This window comes from Podarcis bocagei, assembly GCF_964188305.1.
Source record: "Podarcis bocagei genome assembly, chromosome: 8".
Taxonomy (NCBI): Eukaryota; Metazoa; Chordata; class Lepidosauria; order Squamata; family Lacertidae; genus Podarcis; species Podarcis bocagei.
The window spans coordinates 83832200-83859711 of NC_138133.1; the positions used below are offsets into that span (position 1 = coordinate 83832200).

Sequence of the window (27512 nt, forward strand, 5' to 3'; positions counted from 1 at the left end):
TACCTATTTATCTACTTGCACTTTGACGTACTTTCGAACTGCTAGGTTGGCAGGAGCTGGGACCAAACAACGGGAGCTCACCCCATCACGGGGATTTGAACCGCCGACCTTCTGATCGGCAAGTCCTAGGCTCTGTGGTTTAACCCACAGCGCCATAGAGCAGTATATAAATTCAATAAATAATAATAATACCCCTTTCCCGCAGGCGATTTCCCCAGGGAATACCACTCTGCCTGTTTCCTTTGCTGCAGGTTCACGTACCTTTTCTGAAGGGAGTAGAGAGACTTAGGGAGGGCAATTTTTTGCTGATAGCTTGTGGCAGTGTGTCTGCCCCCCTCCTGCTGTTTCAATCCACTTTGGAACTCATAAGGTCTGTAATAAGGTGATGGTGTTTTAAAAAAAGGGAGGGAGAGACCTCCTCCTGCTCACATCTAGCTTGACCCTCAGAAACAAACTACATTTCGCTGCCTTTTCCAGCATCTCTTCATGTTAAGGCTTCGCTTCCCCGTCTCGATTACTAGCAAATCAAGGCACCACTTCAAAACATCATGGAGTGTACAATTTCTGCCCAGCCTTTTTGTCTCAGTTAAAGGGTTGGCAAGCAACAAATAGGAGCCCATTTCTTTAAGGCTCACATGCACTTGGAGTCGCTCCTGTCCAAATATAGTTGATTGCAGATGCGGAACTCCCTGAAGGATCATAGACCAGTGATAGGTCAACGTGTCTCAAGCAATATAACAAGGTAGAAACAAGCTGCTTCTTGCTCTGGGTTTTAAAGCGGAAACAGATACCTATCTTCTTTGCTCAGAAGACAGCTACTTATATGGCTATAAAAAGAACATACATGATTGGCCGAAGTTCTGTGTCACCTGGGACTTAATTCATTGTCAGGCTGTTTGCTCCCAGCTGCAGCTAAACTCGATAATCTTTACTGTATGATATTAAATTGCAGTTGAAGTTCTTTAACGCCTCAAAGTGCAGAAAAGGTTAATTTTATCCGTATATCAACATGAGTTTTAACACTTTTTTGCAATTCATTTAATTGAGTTTGACCTCTTGCTCGTGCGTGTTCCTAGTTTGCTGATGGTGTTGAGTCCAGCGTATTCTGCTGTTGTTTTATGTTTGTCATTCCTACTGGGGGTGACAGAAGCCTTCCTTGTGACCTCTTTATTAACACTGAAAACTACAGCATAAGAGCACACAAGCTGTGTAAGTTAATGAGGGCAATTGGTTTGTAAAGAGCAAACTACATATGTTGAGAAGGCCACACTTACCTTTAAAAGGGCAGAAGACTTTCTTGACCTTCCGTGCACCATGTTGATTGCCCCTGTGTTGTGCAATACTTCTCAAAGAAGGGAAGAGCTCTTTCCTGGATGTTTTGCTTTTTCACCAGGTGCACAGAAAGAGATGCTTGGGCTGCAGTCCTGTACATTTCCCTCTGAGCACGTTTAAAAAAATTCAGTTGTGCTTACTTTTGAGTAAGCATTTGCAGGATTGTGTTATCAGTCACTCAAGCAGATTGGTAGCAACTCTCTTTTGCCCTTTATAATTCTTTTCTGTCACTCTGAGGAGTGAATTTCCTTTGCCCCCAGAGCTGGAAACAGGAATTCAATTTTCAGCTCTGCGACTGCAAAACAACCTCTTCTCCCCCTCATGTGATCAGATGAGCATGCATTTCTGAGCAGCGAAAAAGGAGAGGGAAAATAAAAGAGAAAAATGAGTACAAAAAAACAAAGGATGTTGTGCTGTGCCCATTGATCTAATTCAGGGGTCAGCAAACTTTTTCAGCAGGGGGCCGGTCCACTGTCCCTCAGAACTTGTGGGGCAGGGCCGGACTATATTTTGAAAAAATAAATAAAAATGAACGAATTTCTATGCCCCACAAATAACCCAGAGATGCATTTTAAATAAAAGGACACATTCTATTCATGTAAAAACACGCTGATTCCCAGACTGTGCGGGCCAGGTTTAGAAGGCGATTGGGCCAGATATGGCACCAGGGCCTTAGTTTGCCTACCCATGATCTAATCCAAGAGGGATCTTAATATAATTTCCTTATGTGGATCTCCATGTCCGGGTTAGGATCCAGTAAGTCTGATGTGTACAGTGGTACCTCAGGCTACTGATGCCTCAGGTTACAGATGCTTCAGGTTACAGACTCTGCTAGCCCAGAAATTGTACCTCGGGTTAAGAACTTTGCTTCAGGATGAGAACAGAAATCGCATGGCAATGGCATGGTGGCAGCGGGAGGCCCCATTAGGTAAAGTGGTTCCTCAGGTTAAGAACGGTTTCAGGTTTAGAACGGACTTCCAGAACGAATTAAGTTCTTAACTCGAGGTACCACTGTATTTGGTTACAGATGTTTATCTATCAACACAAACAACCATTTCTACAGCTGTGTTTCTTCCCTGGAGCGGGGCATCAACTGGAAGAGGGGCCTGTAGGATGTGATATGCAAAAAGGATATATTTTTCCAGTAATGACACAAGAGCAAAAATTTCTCAGAAATGTTTTTCCTCCCCCTGGTCACCAGCTCCATCCCATAGTAACACAAATATTTTTTTTTTTTTATTGGCACCCAACCTTGAAATCTGGGTTTAAAAGAGGAATGTTTTCAGGAATGTTAAGTGTGTTGTTGGAGTTTAGCATTTGGTACTCTATCTTGGGCAAGTCAAGGATTGTTAATGGTGCCAGAAAAATAATAATATTTCAAGGCCAGAAGAATCTACGTTCATTTATTTTACCCAGCAAGCTAGACTCATCAGTGCATTTAGGTGCTCAAGGTAACATATAAAAGTACCGACAAATTAAATGCTAAAACAGAGAGGAAACGCAAGATACAAAAGACCAAACAAGGTTGCTGATGGTTTGCATCACCTTGGGGCTTAAGTATCTCTGAGAAGAGGTGGGGTAGGGGGCTGAGTTCTGACTCTTGTGGTCTCCTCAGGGGCTGCTGTTTTGAGCTCCCTCATCTGCTCCTCTCAATGTGTTAGATGCCTTGCAGATTTATTCTGACTATATTTGGGAAGCTCTGACCATCTGACTTGACCCTGAGCCCCTCTCATTCATCACCACGAGAAGAACAATGAGCCATGCCTACAATTCAGAGTCCCCTCCACACCGCTGTCAGCCATGCCCACATCCCTGGTTAGAAAGAAATAGTGAAAGTCAAAGGCTTTTCTCTCACATCCGGCAATATCTGAATGCCCTCTTGTGCCTCCTCTAGACTACTTCCTCTCAATTGTACTTCTGTCCCATAGTGAGATAACGCCAGGAGGATAAACAAGACATTGAATCTTCACACAAAGGAAATGGTTTTTATAATGAGTGCAGGCTGAACAGAACTAATCTCTTTTTTGGATCATTACTTCACCTAATCGCGAAGCCTTCTTTTTAATTCCAATCCTTGCAGGGTTCTAATTGGTGACCTCTGGAGTCTGATAATTGTAGAAGATAGCTGGTCTCACACAGTATACCTAAATGGTCTGTGCAATTAAAAGTGAGAAATGTAGCTTAACCCTTATCCTGATCTTGCTAGGAGGAGTTGACTTGGGCCGTAGCATTAATCATCTGTATGCTGTCCTTGGCGACCAGATCATTACGATCGAAAGAGATGGAGCGCTTCCCTTCAGTAACAGCTCGGACTTGAAAACGTTGAGAATATTTCAAGCTTTTGAACTATTGCTGGTACGCCGGGGAACATAAGAGGACAGCAATAATTTCCCACTTTCATGGTGCAATGACAGTCTGATCTCAAGAGAACTGTTATCACACTTGCTTGGGACATACGTGTGGCGCTGTACACATCTGAAACATGTCCATCTTGAGGAAATATACCATTCCAGAATATGAATGGAAGTGGGTGGGATTCTCTAGTGCCAGTGGACTCTGTGGTCTGGCTCTGTTCTGCTAGAGGACCGGTTGCTGTGGGTCTGCTTGAGCTGGTTCATAAAATAGTGCATCTACTGAGTACAACATAGGTGTATCTTTTGTCTCTCCTGCCTTTGTGGTTTCCTATAGACATTTGGTTGACCACTACGAAAACAATGTTAGATTAGATAGACGTCTGGTCTGTTCCACCACAGCTATATTCTTCATGCCTTCTGTTGGTTTCTCTGGAGAGCCCTGGGCTTCAAAGCTCATTGTCTAACTTCCTAAGGTGGTTCTTATTAAGAAAGATACTGAGTACCCATTCTAATGGAGTGCCTTGCCTCTTGCTGTCTCTTAAACTATCCCTTCTCAATGTTGTGTGCCTAGATGTTGTAAAGCCTGCCTTAAGCTCTGTAAGCATGAACTGCTAAAAATAATATCTTCAGTCTGTCACACAATATTGCTACTGGCCACCCCAATCTCTGCTGACCGCCCGGCACAATATTCCAAGCCATTTGGCACCCAATCAGGGCCTGTGTTCCTTTGGGGAAAATGAGGCACGGCGGGGTCTGCAGGGTCTTTGAAGTATGATTTATTTACACCAAATGTTTTAAGTTGAGAGAAATTTCACAGCATTCGCATCTCAGGAGGACCCCGTCCTTCACAGCAGCCCAGCACCGGGTTCCCAGACATCTCCATGCCTCTCTCTCAGCTTCAGCCAGCCTGCCTGCCAAGATGGTTCTGGCTTTCACAGCAGCTGATTGAGTTCTCTCTCCCCACCCTCTAAATTCCAAAAGGACACATTTTTCCTGTGTGACAACTTGGCAACCTCCTCTTCTCACCGGTGGAGCCCCCTGCCTGGTTGATGGTTTCCATTGATGGGTTAATGACTTGCTTCTAGCACCTTTTCTTTCTTACAAAAGTACTTTACTTTCTTATAAAAGTAATTGTATTTCTTACACGTTTGAGGCCCTGACCTGGAAAAGAAGCTTAGCCTGTATTTTTTTTTACTGGCCTGGCATTTCCCCTTCAATACTCCAAATATTATCTAAATTCTACCATTTATTAATTTCAAGCAGGGCATTTAAGGTGCCCTTGCAACCCTCAAACTCTGTTACCCCAAATTTGTAGCAATATATTTGGTCAGCTCTCTACAGGGGATAATTTTTTTCACAATTTTATTTAGCTTCTGTGAAGTAAGCCTGTGGGCACCATCAAAATGCACCTTTCTTTTTTTGTGTTTTTTGAAAATATTCATTAAGTACAGTATTCAAATTTCTGAAATGGTGGCATTTCTTTTTTTAGTTAAAAGGGTTTAGTGTGTCAAGCCTCCTCAAACCATGGCACTTGCTGTGTTTGCAAAAGGCAGCTAAGTAGAAAGCTGTTCCTTTTATTATCGTTTCTTCCGTAATGGTCCATCTTTTACTATTATAATTACGGAAAGAATCAATTACATTTCTCATAGCTATTTTTCATATCTCGGAAAATGAGTTCTTTGTGTTGAGCGTGGGAGGCAGGAGACTTCGGAATGGATTCTCTCTGGAACTTGGGCCTTGTTTGGGCATTTAAATCCTCCACAAATAAGGAAGATGATGACCAAGGGCAGTAGCTCTGCTCTCTCCATCCCTTAAGAGGTTTGCACTCCCAAGGCTCAGAGGTTTTCCTGCATTCGGTGTTGGTTGGCATCTGTCTGTCTCGGGAGACCGTGGAAGAGTGTCTTCAGGGGGGAGGTCAAACCTTTGGAGAGTTACAGTGGTGCCCCGCAAGACGAATGCCTCGCAAGACGGAAAACTCGCTAGACGAAAGAGTTTTCCGTTTTGGAGGTGCTTCGCAAAACGAATCTCCTATGGGCTTGCTTCGCAAGACGACAATGTCTTGCAAGTTCCTGCTGGTTTTTTTCCCCTCCCCCCTTTTCTAAGCCGCTAAGCCGCTTATCAGCTGATCCGATCAGCAGATAAGCCGCTAATAGCGCTAAGCCGCTTATCAGCTGATCCGATCAGCAGATAAGCCGCTAAAAGCTTCTAAAAGCCTCTAATAGCGCTAATAGCGCTAATCCGCTAATCCTTCAATGGGCTTGCTTCGCAAGACGAAAAAAACCGCTAGACGAAGAGAATCACAGAACGGATTCTTTTCGTCTTGCGAGGCACCACTGTACAGTGCTCGGTCAATGCTGTGAATACACAACCTGGCGCCGCCGTCATCTGCAAGGGATTGGCACACAGCATGGTTAATGTTGCTGGCGTTTATGGCGTGTTTGCCGGCGTTCATGGTGTGTTGGTCCCTTACCTTTCCTGCCCCGACCTGGCCACAGTGATCCATGCGATGGCCACCTCCAGGCTTGACTACTGTAATTCGTTCTACGCGGGGCTGCCCTTGAAGCTGTCCCAGAAACTCCAGCGGGTGCAGAATGCTGCAGCGAGGCTCCTCACGGGGTCTCTGCCATGGGAGCATATTCACCCAGTGCTTTTCCAGCTGCACTGGCTCCCAGTGGAGTACAGGGTTAGATTTAAGGTGCTGGTTTTGACCTTTAAAGCCCTTCATGGCCTAGGACCCTCGTACCTACGGGACCGCCTCTCCTGGTATGCCCCACGGAGGACCTTAAGGTCCATAAATAGCAACACCCTAGAAGTCCCAGGCCCTAAGGAAGTAGGATTAGCCTCAACCACAGAGCCAGGGCCTTCTCAACACTGGCCCCGGCCTGGTGGAACACTCTGCCTCATGAGACCAGGGCCCTGCAGGATCTGATTTCGTTCCGCAGGGCCTGTAAGACAGAGTTGTTCCGCTTGGCCTTTGGCTTGGAGCCAATTTGATTCCCTCCCCCTCTTCCTTTTTTCTTTTCTCCTCCTGTGATGAGGCTGCATTTTAATGTTTCAATGTTGTATTTTAATCTTGTTTTTAAGTTGTATTCGTTCAACTTGTTTTTATTATTGCTTGTTAGCTGCCCTGAGCCCAGCTGGGGAGGGCAGGGTATAAATTATTATTATTATTATTATTATTATTATTATTATTATTATTATTATTATCTCTTGTTCTGCCAATATTTTGATCTGAGCAGTTGTTTCGGCTCTTGGCATGTGGTCATTGTCAGTTGAGCAAAAGTTAGGCCTACTTTAAACAATCGAATCATTGAGAATAAACTGGAAATGGAGTGTAGGGGCCATGTTTGGGTGTGTGCTTGCATAGTCCAGGGGATGTCTTGATTTAGGAAATCCAAAGAATAATGCACAACACTATCTCAGTTCATATATTACAGGCCCCTGCCCTAGACCAGGCATAGGCAAACTCGGCCATTCAGATGTTTTGGGACTACAACTTCCATCATCCCTAGCTAACAGGACCAGTGGGCAGGGATGATGGGAATTTTAGTCTCCAAACGGCTAGAGGGCCAAGTTTGCCAATGCCTGTCCTAGACCATCTCCAGATGCAGAAATGCAAGCTCTGTCCGCATCACTTTTTCTTTTAAAAAGTACATATTTATCTGCACAGATAAGTAACCTTTGAGGTGAAACTTAAGTAATTATTGGACTGCATCAAAATGCTGATTCAAAACATCCATTGATTGTAGTTGGGTTCTGCTGAGTTTGTAGCAGCAGTGCAGGGCAGACTGCGCTGATCTAGCTAATTTACAGGACCTAAACTCTCTCGCTGCCTTGATTTTAGAGGGGGGCGGGGAGCTAATGTCTAGCCTTGATTTTTGCATGTCAAAATAACTAAGAAAGATGGAACAGAAACAGACGGGAGCAGGGGAAACATAGTTATGGGGGAATAGAAGAGTGTCTGCATGTGTATAGCAAGCCGTTCCGTTTTTCTGATACTTTTTATCTTGCTGTGTTCTTGTACTGTTTATTCCTGGTATGTCTGTCTTGGGGGAAAAGAAAACAAACTCTTCTACTAGGAGAAACTTGAGGAATTCACATTCTGTTAAAAGAAACGAATTTCGCCTTTATTTCCTAATGACTCTTGTTTTGCCAATGTTATGTTCCTCTTATTCCGTTTTGTATATAAATACAGAAAAGTAGAGTATATCAACAGGAGACAAAATGACTGGCTGTGGTTTGACGATCAAAGCTTATGCTCAGAAATGAACGAGCCCCTTTTGCCCCCTTGTGTGAGGCCTGATAAAAACAGGAAATCCTCAACCATTGTTTCTGACTTCCTCTGAACTGGAAAGCTGGCTAGGAGCTTCCGAACAAGTCAGGATGTTAAACCACAACCTGAAGTTTGTTTACAAAAGTTGCTTATTCCAAAGCAGATAACTAATTTGTCGGTTCAGATGAGTTGGGAAGCTACGACTAATTAGCGACTGACTGCTTTAATTGTGGTTCACACAAAGGGAAGTTACGGAAGCAGTTTTGTTGAATCGGGTTAAGACCAAGAGAAATCCTCCTCTCCATGTATTATTTTTGGTTGGATTTTTTTAGTTGCATCTGTTTGTATGGGTGTGGGTTTTTTTGGGGGGGGGGGAGTGAGCAGGCACACACAATATCCTACATGCATCTTGCACAATAACGTTGAAAAGACAGAAAAAGCTTCAGTGTAATCTGTATTGTATTCAGTGGGACTGTTCCTGAATAAGAAGTGTTCAGCAATGCTAAAAATTTGTGAAATCATGAGAAATATGGAGAAAATGGATACGATACTATAATCTTTATAGTGGTACCTCAGGTTAAGAACTTAATTCGTTCTGGAGGTCCGTTCTTAACCTGAAGCACCACTTTAGCTAATGGGGCCTCCCGCTGCCGCCGCACAATTTCTGTTCTCATCCTGAAGCAAAGTTCTTAACCCGAGGTACTATTTCTGGGTTAGTGGAGTCTGTAACCTGAAGCGTATGTAACCCGAAGTGTACGTAACCTGAGGTACCACTGTATTGTCATTGTCCCATACAGAACAACGAAATTGAAAATCTACATCAGACATTCAGAAACCAACAAGCCTGCTATCCCAGCTATCCCAGCCTGGTTAACTCCCTAAAAACTTTGATACCCCAATATACTCCCATAGAGACTACCTTACACTGCATTTAAAACCAAAATCGAATTTGAATAGAAACTGTTTCTTAGGCGGCTAGTCCTAGTCTTTATAACCCTGTACCTTCTTCCAGGGATGCGGGTGGCGCTGTGGCTTAAACCACAGAGCCTAGGACTTGCTGATCAGAAGGTCGGCGGTTCAAATCCCCGTGACGGGGTGAGCTCCCGTTGCTCGGTCCCTGTTCCTGCCCACCTAGTAGTTCGAAAGCACGTCAAAGTTCAAGTAGATAAATAGGTACCACTCCAGTGGGAAGGTAAACGGTGTTTCCGTGCGCTGCTCTGGTTTGCCAGAAGCGGCTGAGTCATGCTGGCCACATGACCCGGAAGCTGTACGCCGGCTCCCTCGGCCAATAAAGCGAGATGAGCGCCACAACCCCAGAGTCGGCCACGACTGGACCTAATGGTCAGGGGTCCCTTTACCTTTACCTATGTCTTGAACAGCTCGAATTATTTGAAGTATATTGACAGTACTTTTAAAAAGAAATAGGTGTCACAAAACCTGCTTGTAATTGGTAAAAATCGTGATTTAAATCAAATACATCTGATATAAGCAATGCCTAAGATGTAGAAATTAGGCAATAAACTTCGGCTGTCTTACAAAATACTTGCAGATATGGGCATATATTCTTCTGAGTCCATGATTACTTCAGGCCTTGCTTACTCCAGTTTCCATCGCAAAGAGTTTTTTTAGATTTGTTCAGTTTATTAATGGCCTTTAGCAGAATTCTGCAGTCGCTGCCAATGTGCTCCTTAAACCTGTGCAGTTTGGAACTTGGATTCCTAAGAGAACAGTTTATCCTGTTCCAGATCTGCTGCAGAGGATTTTTTTTGGGCTATGGTGCCTTTAGTTGATATCTCCTGCACAGCAAAGTGGGTGAGAGTCTTTTTGGAAGCAGAGCATAACTTTGAAAATCTTCCTCCTCTGAGAATGGCTGACACCTAATCTTATTTGAATATTTTGCACCAGTTGAATACCTGGTTATTCATCCAGGCCTTGGTTGGAGTTTAGTGGCAAGGTTGAGATATACCGTATTTTTCGCTCTATAAGATGCACCAGACCACAAGATGCACCTAGTTTTTGGAGGAGGAAAACAAGAGGGAAAAAAATTCTGAATCTCAAAAGCTAGAACAGCAAGAGGGATCGCTACGCAGTGAAAGCAGCAATCCCTCTTGCTGTTCTGGCTTCTGGGATAGCTGCGCAGCCTGCATTCGCTCCATAAGACGCACACACATTTCCCCTTTTTAGGAGGGAAAAAGTGAGTCTTATAAAGCAAAAAATACGGTATATAAATTATTAGCTGGTTGTACTTTATCTGCTTCATTTTCATAAATATTTATAAATATTTTTTTCATGTACCGTATTTTTCGCTCTATAACACGCACCTGACCATAACACGCACGTAGTTTTTAGAGGAGGAAAACAAGAAAAAAATATTCTAAACAAAACAGTGGATGTATGATTTTTGTGGTTCATGCTGTGGCCACAGACGTGATCTGACGGTGAGTTTGGGGTAGCCCAATGCAAAAATCCTGAGGATCCATGTGGGTCCATGCTTTGTAACCACGTTTTTGCCCCATTGCGGCCCCATGAAACAGTGGGTGCGTGTGTGGGTTTTGTGCAGGCTGTAGCCATGGACATGCTATGTGATCTGATGGTGAATTTGGGGTGACCCAGTGCAAAAATCCTGAGGATCCATGTGGATCCGTGCTTTGTAACCACGTTTTAAGTGGGGAGGGAAGGAAAAGCACTCAAGGGACAAGGAGCACACGTGGGGAGGGGTGTGGAGAAGGGTGCTGCTAATAATGCAGGAGAGGCTCCTCTCCGGCTTTGCTCCTTTAGAACAAGCAGGCTCTGCATCTCTCCCTCCTCCCCAGCAAGGAAACCACGATAGTAACCACTCTGAGACAAATCAAGAAAAAGTGTGACCAACACTCTCCCCCAACAAGCACAGTGAGGTCAACACACACACACACACACACACACAGAGAGAACTGGATGTGGATTCTAACGTCGGGAGAGTGAAGGGGAAGCAAGAGGAGAAGCAGCCCTCACGCACACACAGACACACAGAGTGTCAATTCTAACGTGGGGAGAGTGAAGGGGAAGCAAGAGGAGAAGCAGCCCTCACGCACACACAGACACACAGAGTGTCAATTCTAACGTCGGGAGAGTGAAGGGGAAGCAAGGGGAGAAGCAGCCCTCACGCACACACAGACACACAGAGTGTGGATTCTAACGTGGGGAGAGTGAAGGGGAAGCAAGGGGAGAAGCAGCCCTCACGCACACACAGACACACAGAGTGTCAATTCTAACGTGGGGAGAGTGAAGGGGAAGCAGGAGGAGAAGCAGCCCTCACGCACACACAGACACACAGAGTGTGGATTCTAACGTCGGGAGAGTGAAGGGGAAGCAGGAGGAGGAGAATGATAGCTCAAGCACACACACACACACACACACACACACACACACACACACACACACCCTACAGTGCCTAATCCAAAATCGGACAGCAAAAAACTGCAGGCAGGGACAGAGAGCAGGGGTTGTTTTAAAGCAGCCAACTCCCGCTCTGCTTCTCTCCCTCCTTCCCGGCTCCGCTAGCTGACAGGAGCCGCTTACACCCGCTTTGCTGTTTCAAAGCGAGCCACGGACTGCTCACGACTGCAGCAGATTCCCCCGCCATGTGTAGGCATTCGCTCCATAACACGCACAGACATTTCCCCTTACTTTCTAGGAGGAAAAATCTGCGTGTTATGGAGCGAAATTTACGGTAATCTGCTTTGGAACTGTGTAAATGCAAAGGAGAGTGGGGAAGGAATCTTTCTTTGTCTTTTTTTGGAAATGTTCAGTTACCCACTGAAGGACAAGAAATTTGACCTGGCAAAGAAGCAGGCCAGGTGTGCATAGGAGAGACTTGAAGGTTGTGTACCATTTTTGGGGGGAAGGAGAGAGTCCCATCAATGACTTGAGCTTTCTGGAAGAACAGGTTATAAAACAAAGGATTTCTTGAGAAGTTAGTGGAATCCTGTTGAGGGGAAATGGTGCTGAATGTGTAAAGAAGCATAACCGAAAGGGTAGGGAAATAAATGTCTCTGAATTGTGGAACAGATGAAAGCGGGACATGCTGATAGCCATAAAACGAAGAGAATATAGCTAGAAGCTGTTATATAAACCAGCAAGGAGGACTTTAGATACCTAAATTTGGTGGGCAATTCAGAGGTTAGAGAGAAGAAAGAAATGAAAGCGATGGCTTTAGGTGTATATCAGACATCTAAAGAGCAGGCATTATGAAGCAGCAAGGAGAACCAGTAATGCCAAATCAGTTTGCTATTGCATCTACAAAAGGGAGTACCGTATATAACTTGGAACAGGTCACAAATATAGACACAGCTTGTTTGTTACATACATGATATACATACATAAAGTATTGCACTTGGGCAAAAAAAATGAGAGGCACAAATACAAGATGGGTGACACCTGGCTTGAGAGCAGTACATGTGAAAAGGATCTAGGAGTCTTGGTTGACCACAAACTTGACATGAGCCAACAGTGTGACGCGGCAGCTAAAAAAGCCAATGCAATTCTGGGCTGCATCAATAGGAGTATAGCATCTAGATCAAGGGAAGTAATAGTGCCACTGTATTCTGCTCTGGTCAGACCTCACCTGGAGTACTGTGACCAGTTCTGGGCACCACAGTTCAAGAAGGACACTGACAAACTGGAACGTGTCCAGAGGAGGGCAACCAAAATGGTCAAAGGCCTGGAAACGATGCCTTATGAGGAACGGCTAAGGGAGCTGGGCATGTTTAGCCTGGAGAAGAGGAGGTTAAGGGGTGATATGATAGCCATGTTCAAATATATAAAAGGATGTCATATAGAGGAGGGAGAAAGGTTGTTTTCTGCTGCTCCAGAGAAGCGGACACGGAGCAATGGATCCAAACTACAAGAAAGAAGATTCCACCTAAACATTAGGAAGAACTTCCTGACAGTAAGAGCTGTTCGACAGTGGAATTTGCTGCCAAGGAGTGTGGTGGAGTCTCCTACTTTGGAGGTCTTTAAGCAGAGGCTTGACAACCATATGTCAGGAGTGCTCTGATGGTGTTTCCTGCTTGGCAGGGGGTTGGACTCGATGGCCCTTGTGGTCTATTCCAACTCTATGATTCTATGATATTTCTTCCAGCATACCACTCCAGCATTCATGGCTAACTTGCCCAGATTCTTATCATCTCATTAACTTACCTTCGGCACACATTAAATCCTATATCAAGTAAGTTGTGTCGTTGTGAGTTTTCTGCCCATGTTTGCCATGTAAGTTACAGCCACTTCATACTTGCATGTGAATGGATTTGGCTTGGATATCCACTTTCCACACTTGCATGCAGGCATTTAACAGTGTAAATATGTCCTTAGCTGGCGTGTCTGAGAGTTGCAAATCCATCTGTTCTGATTTTGTTAATTTTTGCTTGCTAGTCCCAAATTTGACTTGCAGAATAGTGATTTATTCATGTAAGCAGGCATGGGAAGAACCCACTCTTTCTGCAGATATAGTAGCCAGAATTCCTAGAACTGGGGAGCAAAAGAAACTGCTTTTGAAACTGATAATAGCATGAACCATGGGGGTTTCTTATGCATTTAAATATAGTTTTTGTTCCTTTTTAATCATCCACTGAATTAGTACAAAGCCTGTTGTGTGGGCCCTAAGCAGTGATTTGAATCCTGCCTGATAACTGTCCCTGAATTACCTTTTTAGCAGGCAGCTCTATAAACAGCATCTTACTGGAAGTGGATTTCTGTAGTCTTCCCATGGTGTGTAGATCTTGTTTGGAACTACAGGCATAGCTCGTTTTATTGCGCTTTGCTTTTTGAACTTCACAGACATTGCTCCTTACAAGGACACAGGTGCAGCAGCAGGCAGCACAGCCACTTCTAGGAAAAAGAAGTCCTCCTCTGCCACTGCCACTGTTTGAAATTAGCCAGGTGCCAGGCACATTTTGCACCTGGCTATTGACCACTTGCAGGGACGCGGGTGGCGCTGTGGGTAAAACCTCAGTGCCTAGGACTTGCTGATCGTAAGGTCGGCGGTTCGAATCCCCGCGGCGGGGTGAGCTCCCGTTGTTCGGTCCCAGCTCCTGCCCACCTAGCAGTTTGAAAGCACCCCTAAGTGCAAGTAGGTAAATAGGTACCGCTTTATAGCGGGAAGGTAAACTGCGTTTCCGTGTGCGGCACTGGTGCTGGCTCGCCTGTTGCAGCTTCGTCACGCTGGCCACTTGACGGCGCCGGCTCCCAGCCTCTTGAGTGAGATGAGCGCGCAACCCTAGAGTTGGTCACGACTGGCCCGTACGGGCAGGGGCATCTTTACCTTACTATTGACCACTTGCAACCAATTGCAAATGTCCGGGTTCCAGGATGGCGACTGACATCTCCACCATCTGGAGATGTATGCCTGAGGATCATTGGATCTGGACTGTTTTCACACACTAATACCACATCCTGTAGAATTCAGTCAGTTATATTTTATCTGCACAATCAGAATGAATATCTTGAACCAAAATGCTTTTTCTGAGCAGGAGCAGTCACCATTAAGAAAAAGTGATATGCCAGTAAGTATACAGTGGTACCTTGGGTTAAGAACTTAATTTGTTCCGGAGGTCCGTTCTTAACCTGAAACTGTTCTTAATCTGAAGCACCACTTTAGCTAATGGGGCCTCCTGCTGCTGCCGCACCGCCAGAGCACAATTTCTGTTCTCATCCTGAAGCAAAGTTCTTAACCCGAGGTACTATTTCTAGGTTAGTGGCGTCTGTAACCTGAAGCTTATGTAACCCGAGGTACCACTGTCTCTATCTATGTATACAAGGACTGTCCCTGGATCGAGTGACTTTGCTTCTTTAAGTTCTCAAGAGTTCTTAACCGAGCCAAGGTGGTCATCTGAGCTAGCCAGATGTTTAACTGGGAATCAATCACAGTCAGCTCATCATTTGAAAAATAAGACTTTAGAGCGGTCTTGCCCCCAAATGGCAACTAGACACTCTGTTTTGGCAACTGTAACCTTGGTTTAAGGAGCCATTTTTTTGTCTGTTGTTTCTGAGTTTCTAACACAGACCTCCACCCTTCTACTGGCCATGGGGTAGAACTGGCAAGGGCTGGAGCTGGGGTTTTGCGGGGGCTGGCTTAATAGACTACAGTATAGTGTGAACATAACTTTTATATGAACTGGGAAACCAAAAAAAGTGTGATTGGCTTTATTGCGGCAGTCTGGAACTGAACTTACAGTATCTCCAAGGTATGTCTGTAGTTGTATGTAGAAACCAGCCCATTACGATTGCAGTCCATCACAAGTTAAACTTTAAGATCAAGCTGTAGAGCTTACTGTTGTGATTTAAAGCACCATTATGAACCCCATTAAAGATTTATTTTGTGATAATAACTTTGATAATGTACTAGGCAAAATGAATGTCATAAGCAAAGCTTAAGCTACTCCTTGGGACAGCTTCATTTTCAAACTTCTCATAACTCTCCACTTGGATTTGTCATGCTAAAATAAAAATTAAATAAATAAAACCCCACTGGCAGAGCCCTGAGAAGAGTCTTTGAATGCTGTCAGAACGAAAGGGCGTTAAATATTTGTTTATATTACATTTCTGTCCCAGCTTTCCCCCCAAAGGAACCCAGGGTGACAAACATATAAGTGGTAAAATGAATAATAATAATAAAAAAATTAATAATAATAATAATTTTTTATTTAAACCTGGCCCTAACAACAAATTTAAAACACTTAATTGTAGAAGCATACTTGAAACTTGAAATAATTGAAACATCTAAAAAGATGTAAAACAACCACATTACTCTCACAGCTAATCATTTCAAGATTCTTGGAAGAGTATCTTTCAGCCATCAAATGCCGGGGTGAGCAGGAATGTTTTCAAAGTCCTCCTGAAAGTTAGTGATGGAGACTGACACACCTCACCAGGGAGGGGACTTCCATAAGTAGGGGGCTGCCACTGAGAAGGCACTGTTGTGGGTTGGCGTCACCCAGGAAGACCCAACCACTGGCACCACCAGTTAGAATATTTTGAATGTGGAGCTCATTTTTGTGGAAATTGTATTTGATAAAGCAGAAGGATTCCTGGTTTTGCAGAAGTGTCTACTTGATCCAAGCGTTTCCTGTTTGGCCTTGGCTACTGATGGAAGTCTGTAGAGCAGGAAGTACGTGCGGCAGGAAAAAACAGCAGCACATCACTTTAATAAGGCCCTAAATTCTTTTGCACGCAACTTTAATAGAAGTAACAAAGCCGACAATAATAGTCCTCTCAGAGGAAGATTTAATTCTATCTTTGAGATTAAAGTGAAACAAGTCTACTTTTCCATTATCTAATGCACTCAATTATATTATGGTCTGCCATGTGGGTTCAGTGGGAAGCAATCCTTGCTTAGCCTACTCTGCTCTGAACAAAATCCAGTAATTCCTCCAACGACATGAATTTCTGGACTACTATAAACATTTGGGTCCATGGTTTGGGAACACGGGGATTTTAATCCTTAGCATTATCAGAAACCTTAATCACATGTTCATCTATTATATTTGAGCTAGGAGACGCACAAAGCCTACTAGTAGTACAGAATGTAATCTAGGGATTAAGGGAAGGCAAATCCTCCTGCTCATTCGACCTTGAAAATCTGATTGGATTTCCTCATTGCTCTGGCTTAGCTATCCACTATTAATTTAGCATGCTATATAGTGGAAACAATCCTGAATTGAGTTTTGGGGGCTACTTTGATAGCACCTGGGTTTCATGCTTCCTCAGAACAGAAGTGGAAATAAGGAGAATGGACAAGGTCACCTTTGACATTTATTTTGTGGTAGCGAGAAACGGGTCAAAGTGACAGTAGGCAGCTTGCAACTTCTTTTTCTACCCGGGGCTCTTCTTAGACTTCATTGTATCATAGATGACCCTTGAATCCCTTCCAACTCTAATATTCTATGATTCTATGTTAGTTTGTCCTCAATTGATAATAAATAAAAGTAAATATTAATATTAATAATTTGTTGTTGTTTAGTCGTTTAGTCGTGTCCGACTCTTTGTGACCCCATGGACCAGAGCACGCCAGGCACTTCTGTCTTCCACTGCCTCCTGCAGTTTGGTCAAACTCATGCTGGTAGCTTCGAGAACACTGTCCAACCATCTTGTCCTCTGTCGTCCCCTTCTCTTTGTGCCCTCCATCTTTCCCAACATCAGGGTCTTTTCCAGGGAGTCTTCTCTTCTCATAGCATTAACTTCTTCTTGTAGCATTAACGTGAAATGTTTTGCAATGTGAAATTAAGATGATTTATAAACAAGAATGTGATATTTTAAGGTGATTATAGGATAAAGAAATGATTACGGGAATGCGAAAAATGTGTTATAAACTATAGGGATGTCAGAAAGAGAGATAGAAGGAAGTCTAGGCTCATTTTGAGCAAATATTGTAAGTTGTGAATATGTGTACTGAATTAAATGAAACATGGAAAATTCAATAAAAATTATGGTAAAAAAAAGAATTCTGGGCCCTGTAGGTTACCCTCCTTCACAGAGTTACAGTGTTCAAAACTCCCATCGTTCTAGGCGCATTTTGCGACAGGGAATTTCATTAGCGCGAGCAGTTTCTAAGCTCTGGGTGCAGTACTGCGCCTAAGATTTCAGATTAAAACTGCAGAGTGGAAGGACAGAAGGACTTTTTTCTGCTTCCTCACTTCCAGCTACTCTCCGAAGACTAAAGAAGAGATCAGGGGGCAGGAGACTTTTTTCAGCAGGGGGCCGGTCCACTGTCCCTCATAGTTTGTGGGGGGCCGGACTATATTTTGAAGAAAAAAAAGAACGTATTTCTATGCCCCACAAATAACCCAGAGATGCATTTTAAATACAAGGACACATTCTACTCATGTAAAAACACACTGATTCCCGGATCATCTGTGGGCCGGATTTAGAAGGCGATCGGGCCGGATCCAGCCCCCGGGCCTTAGTTTGCCTACCCATGAAAGAGACCCTCTTAAGAATATGAGGGGGGTGAGCAGGGGAAGGACTAGACCATGTGAAAAATGAACATAATATTTTAGCTGCAGTTCATTCATTTTCAGCTTTATATTTTTGTTATTAGAAAAGCGTGCCTAGACATCCTGTTGTTGCGCCCATAACCTAGATTTAAAGATACCATTTAACTCCTAGCTTTCGTATCTCAGTTTCTAACACTGCAGAGTTACAGTTTCCAGCAGCCCTTTTACTACGGTACCCAGAATTCTTTGAGGGGGGAAATGTGCTTTGAATGTGCTTTAAAGGAATGGTTTGTATGCAGTCTTAGTCTAACCTAAGCTAGTGAACAGGTTCTATAGCAGCTGTTCATAGCAGCTCCCAGTATTGTTTGTTCCTTATAGTATTTTTTACTGCAGATTAACACTATTCTGTCTTTAGTATCTGTAGGGCTGTCTCAACTTTAGGATTGCTCTTCTGCCAAGGAAATGCCAGCTCCCTCAGTTTTCCAGAATCTTCTTGGAAACAAGTTTTCTGCTGCTTTTTTTTTGGGGGGGGGGAATGCTGATCCGATACGATTTGGGTTTTTTAAAGTTTAATTGCATACCTGCAGTTGTTTCACCCTTAACGTATTTAGGAACTGGTTTCAGTTTAAGAATTCTTGGGGGGGGGGGGAATAGCTTGATAATGAAGCAAAACAGCAGATTTTTGCACTTTTGCTTATTACATGGCTTTTGTGTGTGTGCGTGTGTGTCTATTTCGGTCCTGTTTCCAAAATAATGTTTTCTGGCAAATACAGTTACGTTGGCAGTTGCGGAGGTTGGCAGTCCTAACTTCATTTTAGGAGAGCAGCCTTGCCTGCAAGTTTGACAGTGGGGTTCCAAACCGAAGTTAAATTCCTAACTCAAATAAAGTAGCCAATAAAAACTTTGTGGCCATTTACTCTGCCTCGTCTGTTTTGAGGGGAAATTCTGAATATGTGTGTTACTGTCAGTTGTGTATTTCATTGCCCCGAGGCAGGTTAGCAGTGTCTAACCCCCAGTTTGCAATATGGGGAAAATAACACCCATCTGTCTTAACAGTGCAGTTGCAGGGATTACTACATGAGTCGCACTTTGATCACGACTATGTGCCTTATAAATGCTAAGTGCTGTCATCGGGAATGTGCCTCCATAGGTAGAGAATGGGTTTATTTTAAGGCTGCCCTCTTCACATGGGATATTTTACGTTCTAGATAAGATACCAAAGCCTCAACAGAGGCCTTTTTGAGTTTAATGAAGAGTTTGGGAGAAAGCGGAACAAATGATGGCTAAATATACTTCTCCGTGATAATGAATATTCATTGTATCGGCGTCATTAATTAGGTACTTAGGAATACTGTGTTCAGGTTTAGCCCTTGTTAAATGGCGAAAAAAACTATTTGAGAATAATTGAAGAGTTGTGTAGGATTAATTCCTTCCTTTCTCAAATCCGCCTGCTTCTAATTTGGAACTGCAAAGTTCTGAACGTGCTGACAACTTTCCTTGCCTCTTTTAGGGTGTATAAAGTCCTAAATGTCTTTAGGCAGCAGCTGATTAAGGCCCAGGAAGAGAACACTTTCCTCTTAGGAGGATGAAGAGTGTATGGAAGGAAGTAGTTTTACACAGTGTGCATTAAACCTAAAAGAAAGGAACTGTCTCAGAATTTCTTTGTTGGGCTTAATCCAAAGGTTCCCTTCCCATGACAGAAGGCTACTTCCAGATCCGGCCCAGCGCTTTGTAGGAAGTAACAACAACACATAACCTAAGTCAGGGGTCAGCAACCTTTTTCAGCAGGGGGCCGGTCCACTGTCCCTCAGACCTTGTGGGGGGCCGGACTATATCTTGAAAAAAATATGAACGAATTTCTATGCCCCACAAATAACCCAGAGATGCATTTTAAATAAAAGCACACATTCTACTCTTGTAAAAACACCAGGCAGGCCCCACAAATAACCCAGAGATGCAGTTTAAATAAAAGGGCACATTCTACTCATATAAAAACACGTTGATTCCCGGACCATCCGCGGGCCAGATTGAGAAGGCGATTGGGTCGCATCCGGTTACCTACCCCTGACCTAAGCGGAAAACCCCTTCCAAGAGCCCAGTGAGCCATGGGATGTTGAGGGTCATTTGGAAAAGAACAGATATTGGGGATGGGGAGCTGGAGATTGGAAGGCCCTGATTTTGAGCCCTTTACAGCATGTAGTATTCTTGAACCCCTAATGGGAACAATGCATTGCAACGCTTCATTGTAGGCTCCACTTGGTAGCTGCTAGATTAGATGACTTCTTAAAAAGGAAAGACAGAGGATTCATTCGCCTCCCTGACTAATAAATTGTGCGAGTTTGATCAGCAGTGAAGAAACGAACCTGATAAAGGCATATTTCCGCCTCCCTTTTTTATATAACCTCAAATTTCCAAGTGTACCTGGAACCATGAGGACAGACAGCCATAAATTGCAGTGAAATCTGGGATTCAACAGCTGTACTTTGCTCTCTGTTGCTTAAATCAGGGCAGTGTACGTAAGCGGAAGGAGCATAGCGAAGCGCTAGGGTGCATCCATGCAGATTACATCCACGGCACCCCCTGTTAAAGCGACCAAGTATTAAATGATTTCTGAAGGTGCTTCTGTCAGCCACAGAACAGAGTGCTTGACTTGATAGACAAACAGACCAGATTCCTGTGCTGCGTACTGTGAGATTTTTCAAAATTGCCCTGAAGAAAAACTTTTACGTAAATCAGAAGACAAGTTCAAAGCAATTAGGGGGAAATTAACGCTAAAAACAAATTGTGTTCTCTCTGTTGCAGAAATTGAAAAATTCCAAAAAGGGGAAGAAGGCAAGGAAGAAGAAAAGTACATTGATGTAGTGATTAACAAAAACATGAAATTGGGACAGAAAGTATTAATTCCAGTAAAACAGTTTCCCAAGGTAAGTTCAGTGTCATTAAACACCACCTGTTTTGTTTCTGATCACTTTGGATGTTACGGGCAGTTTTCTTTTTATTTATTTAAAGCAGCAGCATCCAAGTGGACCCACAAGAAGAAGAAAAATCCACCATAGGGCATTTTCTTTATTTGGCCCAAAACTTGTGCAAACGTTCAACTTTTGCAGAACTGTTGTGGGGTGGGTGGGTGTGAGAGAGAAAACAGAGCAAGAAAGAGAAAACATGCTTTGCTGATAGTGAAACCCTCTGTGTCTGCATCTTACTTAATAAGATGGTGTGAGAAAGGAAGCAGGGTTAGGTGCAGCTCAAGTGTCAGGTTGCACTGACACCTCTTGGGGCGCACAAAACTACAATGGCTGCACCTGGATCTTTGCAAATACAAAAGCTGGCCATTAGACAGGTAGGTCTGTTCTTGTCCGAAATGCACAGGTTCATTTCCAGGCCCCTCAGAACTGTGGGAGAAATCCTCAAGTTCTGTAGGCACGAGGAAAAGGCGAACCTGATTTTGGGTGTGTTAAAAACTTGCAACGTTAAGATCCAACTCAATACGTTATTATGGGAGTTCTGTAATCTAAACCCAAGAGTGATGAAACTCCTTATGTTGAGGCCCACTCCTCTTTCTCTCTCCCGTTCCCTACTGGGAAGGGGCAGGTCTGAACTGATTGCTTGCAAAGAGCTCTTTCAACCCCACGCAGTTCCTTTTTGGCTTTTTTGCCACCCCCCCCCCCCAAAAAAAATAATAATTCTCCACTCTTAGACATTAGGCAAAGGGCTGGATGGAATCACTTTGGTAGAGTACCGTATTTTCCGCCGTATAAGACGACTGGGCGTATAAGACGACCCCCCAACTTTTCCAGTTAAAATATAGAGTTTGGGATATACTCGCCGTATAAGTCTACCCCTCTTCCAATGCACACCAAATAAAAATTAAAAAACCAGTGTCCAGTCCGGCTCGGAAATCCGCTCTACTTCCCAATGGCTGGCAAACTGTCGTGTGACGGGCCAATGGCCGTAATAAAGATCAATCCAATCCAATCCCAGTGGCTGGGGGCTTCTGGGGCCAATTTTGAAGCTTATTTCTGCTTCATCTAGAGAGCTTGGTGTCCTCTGATTTAATTTGCTGTTGTTTTATCCTTTGGTGGGGAGTTGCTGCAGGAGCTGCTGCTGTAGCTGGCGTATAAGACGACCCCCGACTTTTGAGAAGATTTTCCTGGGTTAAAAAGTAGTCTTTTACCCCAGAAAATACAGTAAACTTGTAAGGCCACATGCAATATTTTGCTACTACCTCATTAAAAATATTATTATTATTACTATTTTAATTTCTATACCACCCTTTATCCAAGGATCACAGGGCAGTTTACAATAAAAATAAAATTAAGGTGAAATTATAACATGTATATCTTGATACAAAATGAGGCTATTTTGCCTTATACAACCTGATAGATCACTTTTTATTTTACAGGGGTATTTTGTTGTATCGAGCTGGGTACTGATTCCTTTGTAACGAATAAATTTTTGCATGAATATTAGGTTTTTTTAAAAAAACAAACCAGCCTTTTGGACCCTTTTTGCCGACAGTTACTCTGCTTCAGAAATGAGTTTTGTTGAAGTTCCAGTGCCCAGGCTGTTTGCAAGCTCACTTCTGTTGATGAGTGAACACTACAGATGAATTATGCAGTTGGAATTATTATGAGAGCAGTCCTATAGCAAGGTCAGCAAGGAGCAGAGGGTTAGGATCCAGCAGACCTGAGAGTTGTTAGATCAGAGAGTGGTTTGAACCTAAACCAGCCTTAGAAATTCTCTTTAGCCATCATTAAGTGAAACTCATTCATCCCATCTGTAGCCTACGTTTCCTCCCGGGAGCTCTAGGTGGCATACATAATTCTCCTTCTCCCCATTTTATCCTCATAACAACCTTGTGAGGTAGACTAGGTTGCGAGTGAGTGGCTGGCCCAAGGGCACCCAGTGAGCTTCATGCCTGAATAGCTATTTGAACCCTGGTCTACCAGGTTCTCGTCCAACTCTCTAACCAATGCACCACACTGATACTTCTGCATGGCAGTAGAATTTCCTGATTTGGTTGTTCTTGCCTGGTGATTGAGTATATGAGTTGAAGGCCTGTCCCTTGGCTCTTCTTGGTTCAGGGAATAGATCTCCCAAGAGAATCTCTCATAATGTGGAAACAACCTCCCTATTTGCTGAAGAATTATTTGGGAGCAATTCTCCTGCTAACTAAGGGGCTCCCTCAATTTCCTTCAGTGATTCATGTCATTCTTCGCGTCTTGCATTTTTAGTCTCTTTTGAGGATGCTGGAATAGATGGATGGTTTTCACAGTACAGGAAAGCAAAGAACTGGGGTGTCCCAAGGATCTGTAGCACATTTTTATAATAGCAATATGGGACATGCATTAAATATTGAGACCGGAGACTATTTACTTATTCATTAACGAACTGGAGTCAGTACTAAGCAGCGAGGCAGCCCAGTAACTGAAACATCTATGCTGAAAAGTTATATCCTTTTTATGCTGGTTTTAACTATTTGGGTTTTCTGCAAAGTAACCTAGCATTTATAGTTTGGTGAGGGCCCGTAGAATATTCTCTGTTGGGGATGCTTAGCCCAGAACTGCAGTTCCCAGAGCTCACATTAAACCAGTTTTAAGTCTTTGGCAGCCTTCTCCAACTTGGTTCTTCTAGATGTTTTGGGCTCCACTTCCTTCAGCCCTGAGCCAGCATTACCAAATGGTAAGAGAATATGGGAGTTGGAACTTCAAAACATTTGCAGGGCATCAGGTGGGGTAGATTGGTCTATGGTACAGATACACCCTAAGAGTTGTTAGGTCTTTAGACATGTTGTAATTGAGCCACTCCAGAAGCTTATTTCAGGTCTCCTTTGTGCCAGTTATTTCTTAGGAATATTGCTGACACCTGAAGAGATGAGTACACAAGATGACTCTTGTTCATTGTTTTAGTGTTATGTGTACTATAGCTCTCCATCATTCTTTGAAGAAGAGTTCCAGCTTCTGATGCATCCTAGTAATAAGTATCAAGTGAGCAACATGAACAGGATATCTCTATTGATATCAAAGGGAATGCAAGTTCAACAACTGCAATTAATTATGCATTGAAATCTATATTTTAGATTGTAAACACTATTCACAGGGCTGTGGTTATGTGGGAAGACTGCAAAGAGCAGCATCATTATTGCTGTGTATCTTCAAAAATGAAAAAGAAAAAGTCTTGGCTTTCCAAATTGCTTGCATCAGTAACAGAGCTGAAGTTTAATATTTCCTAATTGATATTTTGGGTCTGTATGAATGTTCTGCCTTCAGATTTATATCTTAAAGTAGCTACTTGACATTGTGATATAGATTTCTTGCATGGTTTACTGTAAATGAATAATTCCTCATTTAGGAATGCATTGAAGATTTATTTATATTGCTTTCCCTTAATAGGATACCTGGCTGTGTATTTCAGACGGCTCTATTACTGCAAAAGAAGCCTTGTAATCATTAAATCATGACAGGGTTTGAAATATATTGACCACTGTTCCATTAAACTAAAAAGCAGATCTTTATGTAAGTTAACTATGGAGCACCATTTTAAGCTATGATTGTTTTCTAATAAAATGAGGGAATTGTCGACAAGGCAATACTGATGTCTGGAGGGTTCCTCCCGCGCCCCCCCCCCGCTATGGTGCTTTTACTAATTGTTTGAGGCTACATCTACCAAAAATAAAAACCAACAACAGCTTCCCTCGCCAAATTGTCATTACTTCCCTTAAAGAATCCTGGGCATGAAGCTTGCTAATCTTGAAGTTTTGTTGGCTCCCCTGTAATTTCTAAAATTCCATGGAGAGGTCATGATAGTTAAGAGCCTGTGCAAATAGAGTAGACTGTGGGATTGAGCCATTCCCTCCCCTAACTGCTCCTTGCTCACTTACTGGGTGTGTTCTCACACCATGGTAGGCTGTGGTTAATGGTTTATCATGATCATTCAGATCATTCCCTCATCACTCCCCCTGAAGGACCAGGTGCGCAGCCTGGGAGTCATTTTGGACTCACAGCTGTCCAGGGAGGCGCAGATCAATTCTGTGTCCAGGGCAGCTGTCTACCAGCTCTATCTGGTACGCAGGCTGAGACCCTACCTGCCCACAGACTGGTTCACCAGAGTGGTGCACGCTCTGGTTATCCCCCGCTTGGATTACTGCAATGCGCTCTCCGTGGGGCTACCTTTGAAACTAACTAACTAATCCAGAATGCGGCAGCTAGACTGATGACTGGGTCTGGTCGCCGGGACCATATAACACCAGTTCTAAAATATATTCACTGGCTCCCAGTATGTTTCTGAGCACAATTCAAAGTGTTGGTGCTCACCTTTAAAGCCCTAAACAGCCTTGGCCCAGTATATCTGAAGGAACGTCTCCACCCCAACCGCTCAGCCCGGACACAGAGGTCCTCCTCCAGGGGTCTTCTCCTGGTTCTTTCACTGCAAGAAGCAAAGTTACAGGGAACCAGTAGTGGCGCCCACCCTGTGGAACACCCTCCCGTCAGTTGTCAAGGAGATAAAAGAACTACACAACTTTTAGAAGACATCTGAAGGTGGCCCTGTATCAGGGAGTTTCTAATGCTTCATGTTTTACTATGTTTTTATATATGCGGTAAGCTGCCCAGAGTGGCTGGGGAAACCCAGCCAAATGGGTGAGGTATAATAATAATTATTATTTATTAGCTCCTTATGAGAAGCGAACAGGAGCAAGCAAACCACAACCCTTGGCTTGAAGTTGGATTCAAACCAGGGATCATGGTTTGTTTTGCTCCAAAAACACTTGAAGTCAAGGCTGGGTCTTGGCTAAACAAATGATTTTGTTTGTTCCTGCCTGCTAGCAGGGAAGAAGAATGTGGGAGTGCTGCAGGACCAATCTGCAGCCCTAATTCCTTCTCCCCTTTACCCTGTGTCAGTAGGGCATCTGGTGTTAATGTCAAAACTTTTTTAAAATGAAGAAGCTAGCATTGAGTGACCCTGTAGTTTCATTGGCCAAGGATTAATGTTGGACACATGCAGTACTGATGAAACAGGAAGAAGGGGAACTTGTGAGTGAGCAGTAAGGAGTTAGGGGAAGGAGCCCATGATCCTGCAACCTATTCATGAGCACCTAATGGCTATGCTAGAATTACATCTGCATCAGCCTCGCATGAGCTTAAAACTAGTTTAGGTTTATATTATAAAACTGGCTGAAAAGCAAATTCTGCGGGTCATTTTTGACACAGTAAAAGTCTTTACTTCTTTACTATCCTGGTGAGCCTTTCTTACAGCTTGTTCCTACATGGTGACAATCGATTCCCCATGTCATGAAATCTCAAAAGGGGGATTCTTATGCAGCCTGGATAGCTCAGTTGGATGTGCTTCTTTACATAACAGTGGATGCTAGTTCAATGTGTTGATGGATAATACTCAGTCTGAGTTCCTCAAGAAACTTGGATACAAGGCGACTTCCTATCGATCTTCCACAATGTTTACTGATTAGAAGAGCTTAGTAAGAACATAAAGGTCCTTCTGGATCCACAACTGAAGATCCACAAAGTCTAGTGTTCCGTTTCCTGAATTGGGCATTGCCCCTCTGATTCTGGGTGTTCATTCAGCTGTCTCAGCTAATGGCCATCAAAGATCTCCCTCTTGCCACCTGTGAATTTTGTACCATTCTTCTTGAAACGTGGCATTATCCTGTGGAAGGGTCAACAATCCATAGGGTGAATAAAATACTTTCCTTTTGTCTATTCTGAAGAGCCATCTGATCAACTTCATTCTAATTTCAAGCATTATATAAGAAGGGGATTCCCTGGCATCAACTCTCTTCAAGCAGTTGTTATTTTTATACCTTAATTATGCCAACCCAGCAGTCATATCTTCTAACCTAAAAAGCTTCAAACGTTTTATCCTTTATAGGGAAGGTTCTCTAGCCCTTTGTTTTTGTTGCTCTTTTCTATATATCTTCTGGTGCTGTCATCCTCCCTTGGAGATTTATTCATTTAAAAGATTTCTTACCCAACCTTCACTGTAAGGTTCCAAGGCAGGTGACAGCAATAGAATATACAATTATGAAAACCAGCTAAAACCATTCCAATAATTAAACCCACCCTGAATGGAACAGGACATTAAGAGAGGGGGTGGCCAGAGCTATATATTGTATTCCAAATGCAGTCACACTGTAGATATGAAATCTGTAGAAATAAAAACCTGTTTCATTACATCTTTCACTGCTGGAACGCTGTTGGAGTCGACACTTTCATTGCTCTCTCTACTGTGCCTCAAAGATCTTCTTCGGTAGTCACAGCCAGTTTAGATAACATCATTACATCTATAAAGTTCAATTCCCCCCATCCCACTATGCATCATTTTGCACTTGTTGAACCTAATTTCTCCTCTTCTTGCATCTTCACCCACTTTGAAGACACACTTCTGGAGTCTCGCAGACTGCTTTGGATTTCATGATTTATTTGCTGGCGTCAGAAAATTTGGCTATTCTACCACTTGCCCTTGACTTCACATTGTTTATATCATTGGCTCCAGTACAGAATCTTGGGGGGATTCCTTTGATTACCACTGTGAGAACTTGTTTGTCCTTCCCTCTGTCCCTTAACCAGTTAC

General features: G+C 43.3%; 1 protein-coding gene across 2 annotated transcripts in view; it reads left to right on the top strand.

Moving 5' to 3' along the window:
* Positions 1-27512, top strand: part of KHDRBS3 (KH RNA binding domain containing, signal transduction associated 3) — a 110992-nt gene that overhangs the window by 28146 nt on the left and 55334 nt on the right. For both annotated transcript variants that reach the window (XR_014010657.1, XM_081204983.1), the window contains exon 2: positions 20730-20851. Coding sequence is in view for 1 of the 2 variants with exons in the window: in XM_081204983.1 (XP_081061109.1) it covers positions 20730-20851 (122 nt within the window). In the remaining variant the exon portion in view is untranslated. The remainder of the gene's footprint in view (positions 1-20729; positions 20852-27512) is intronic.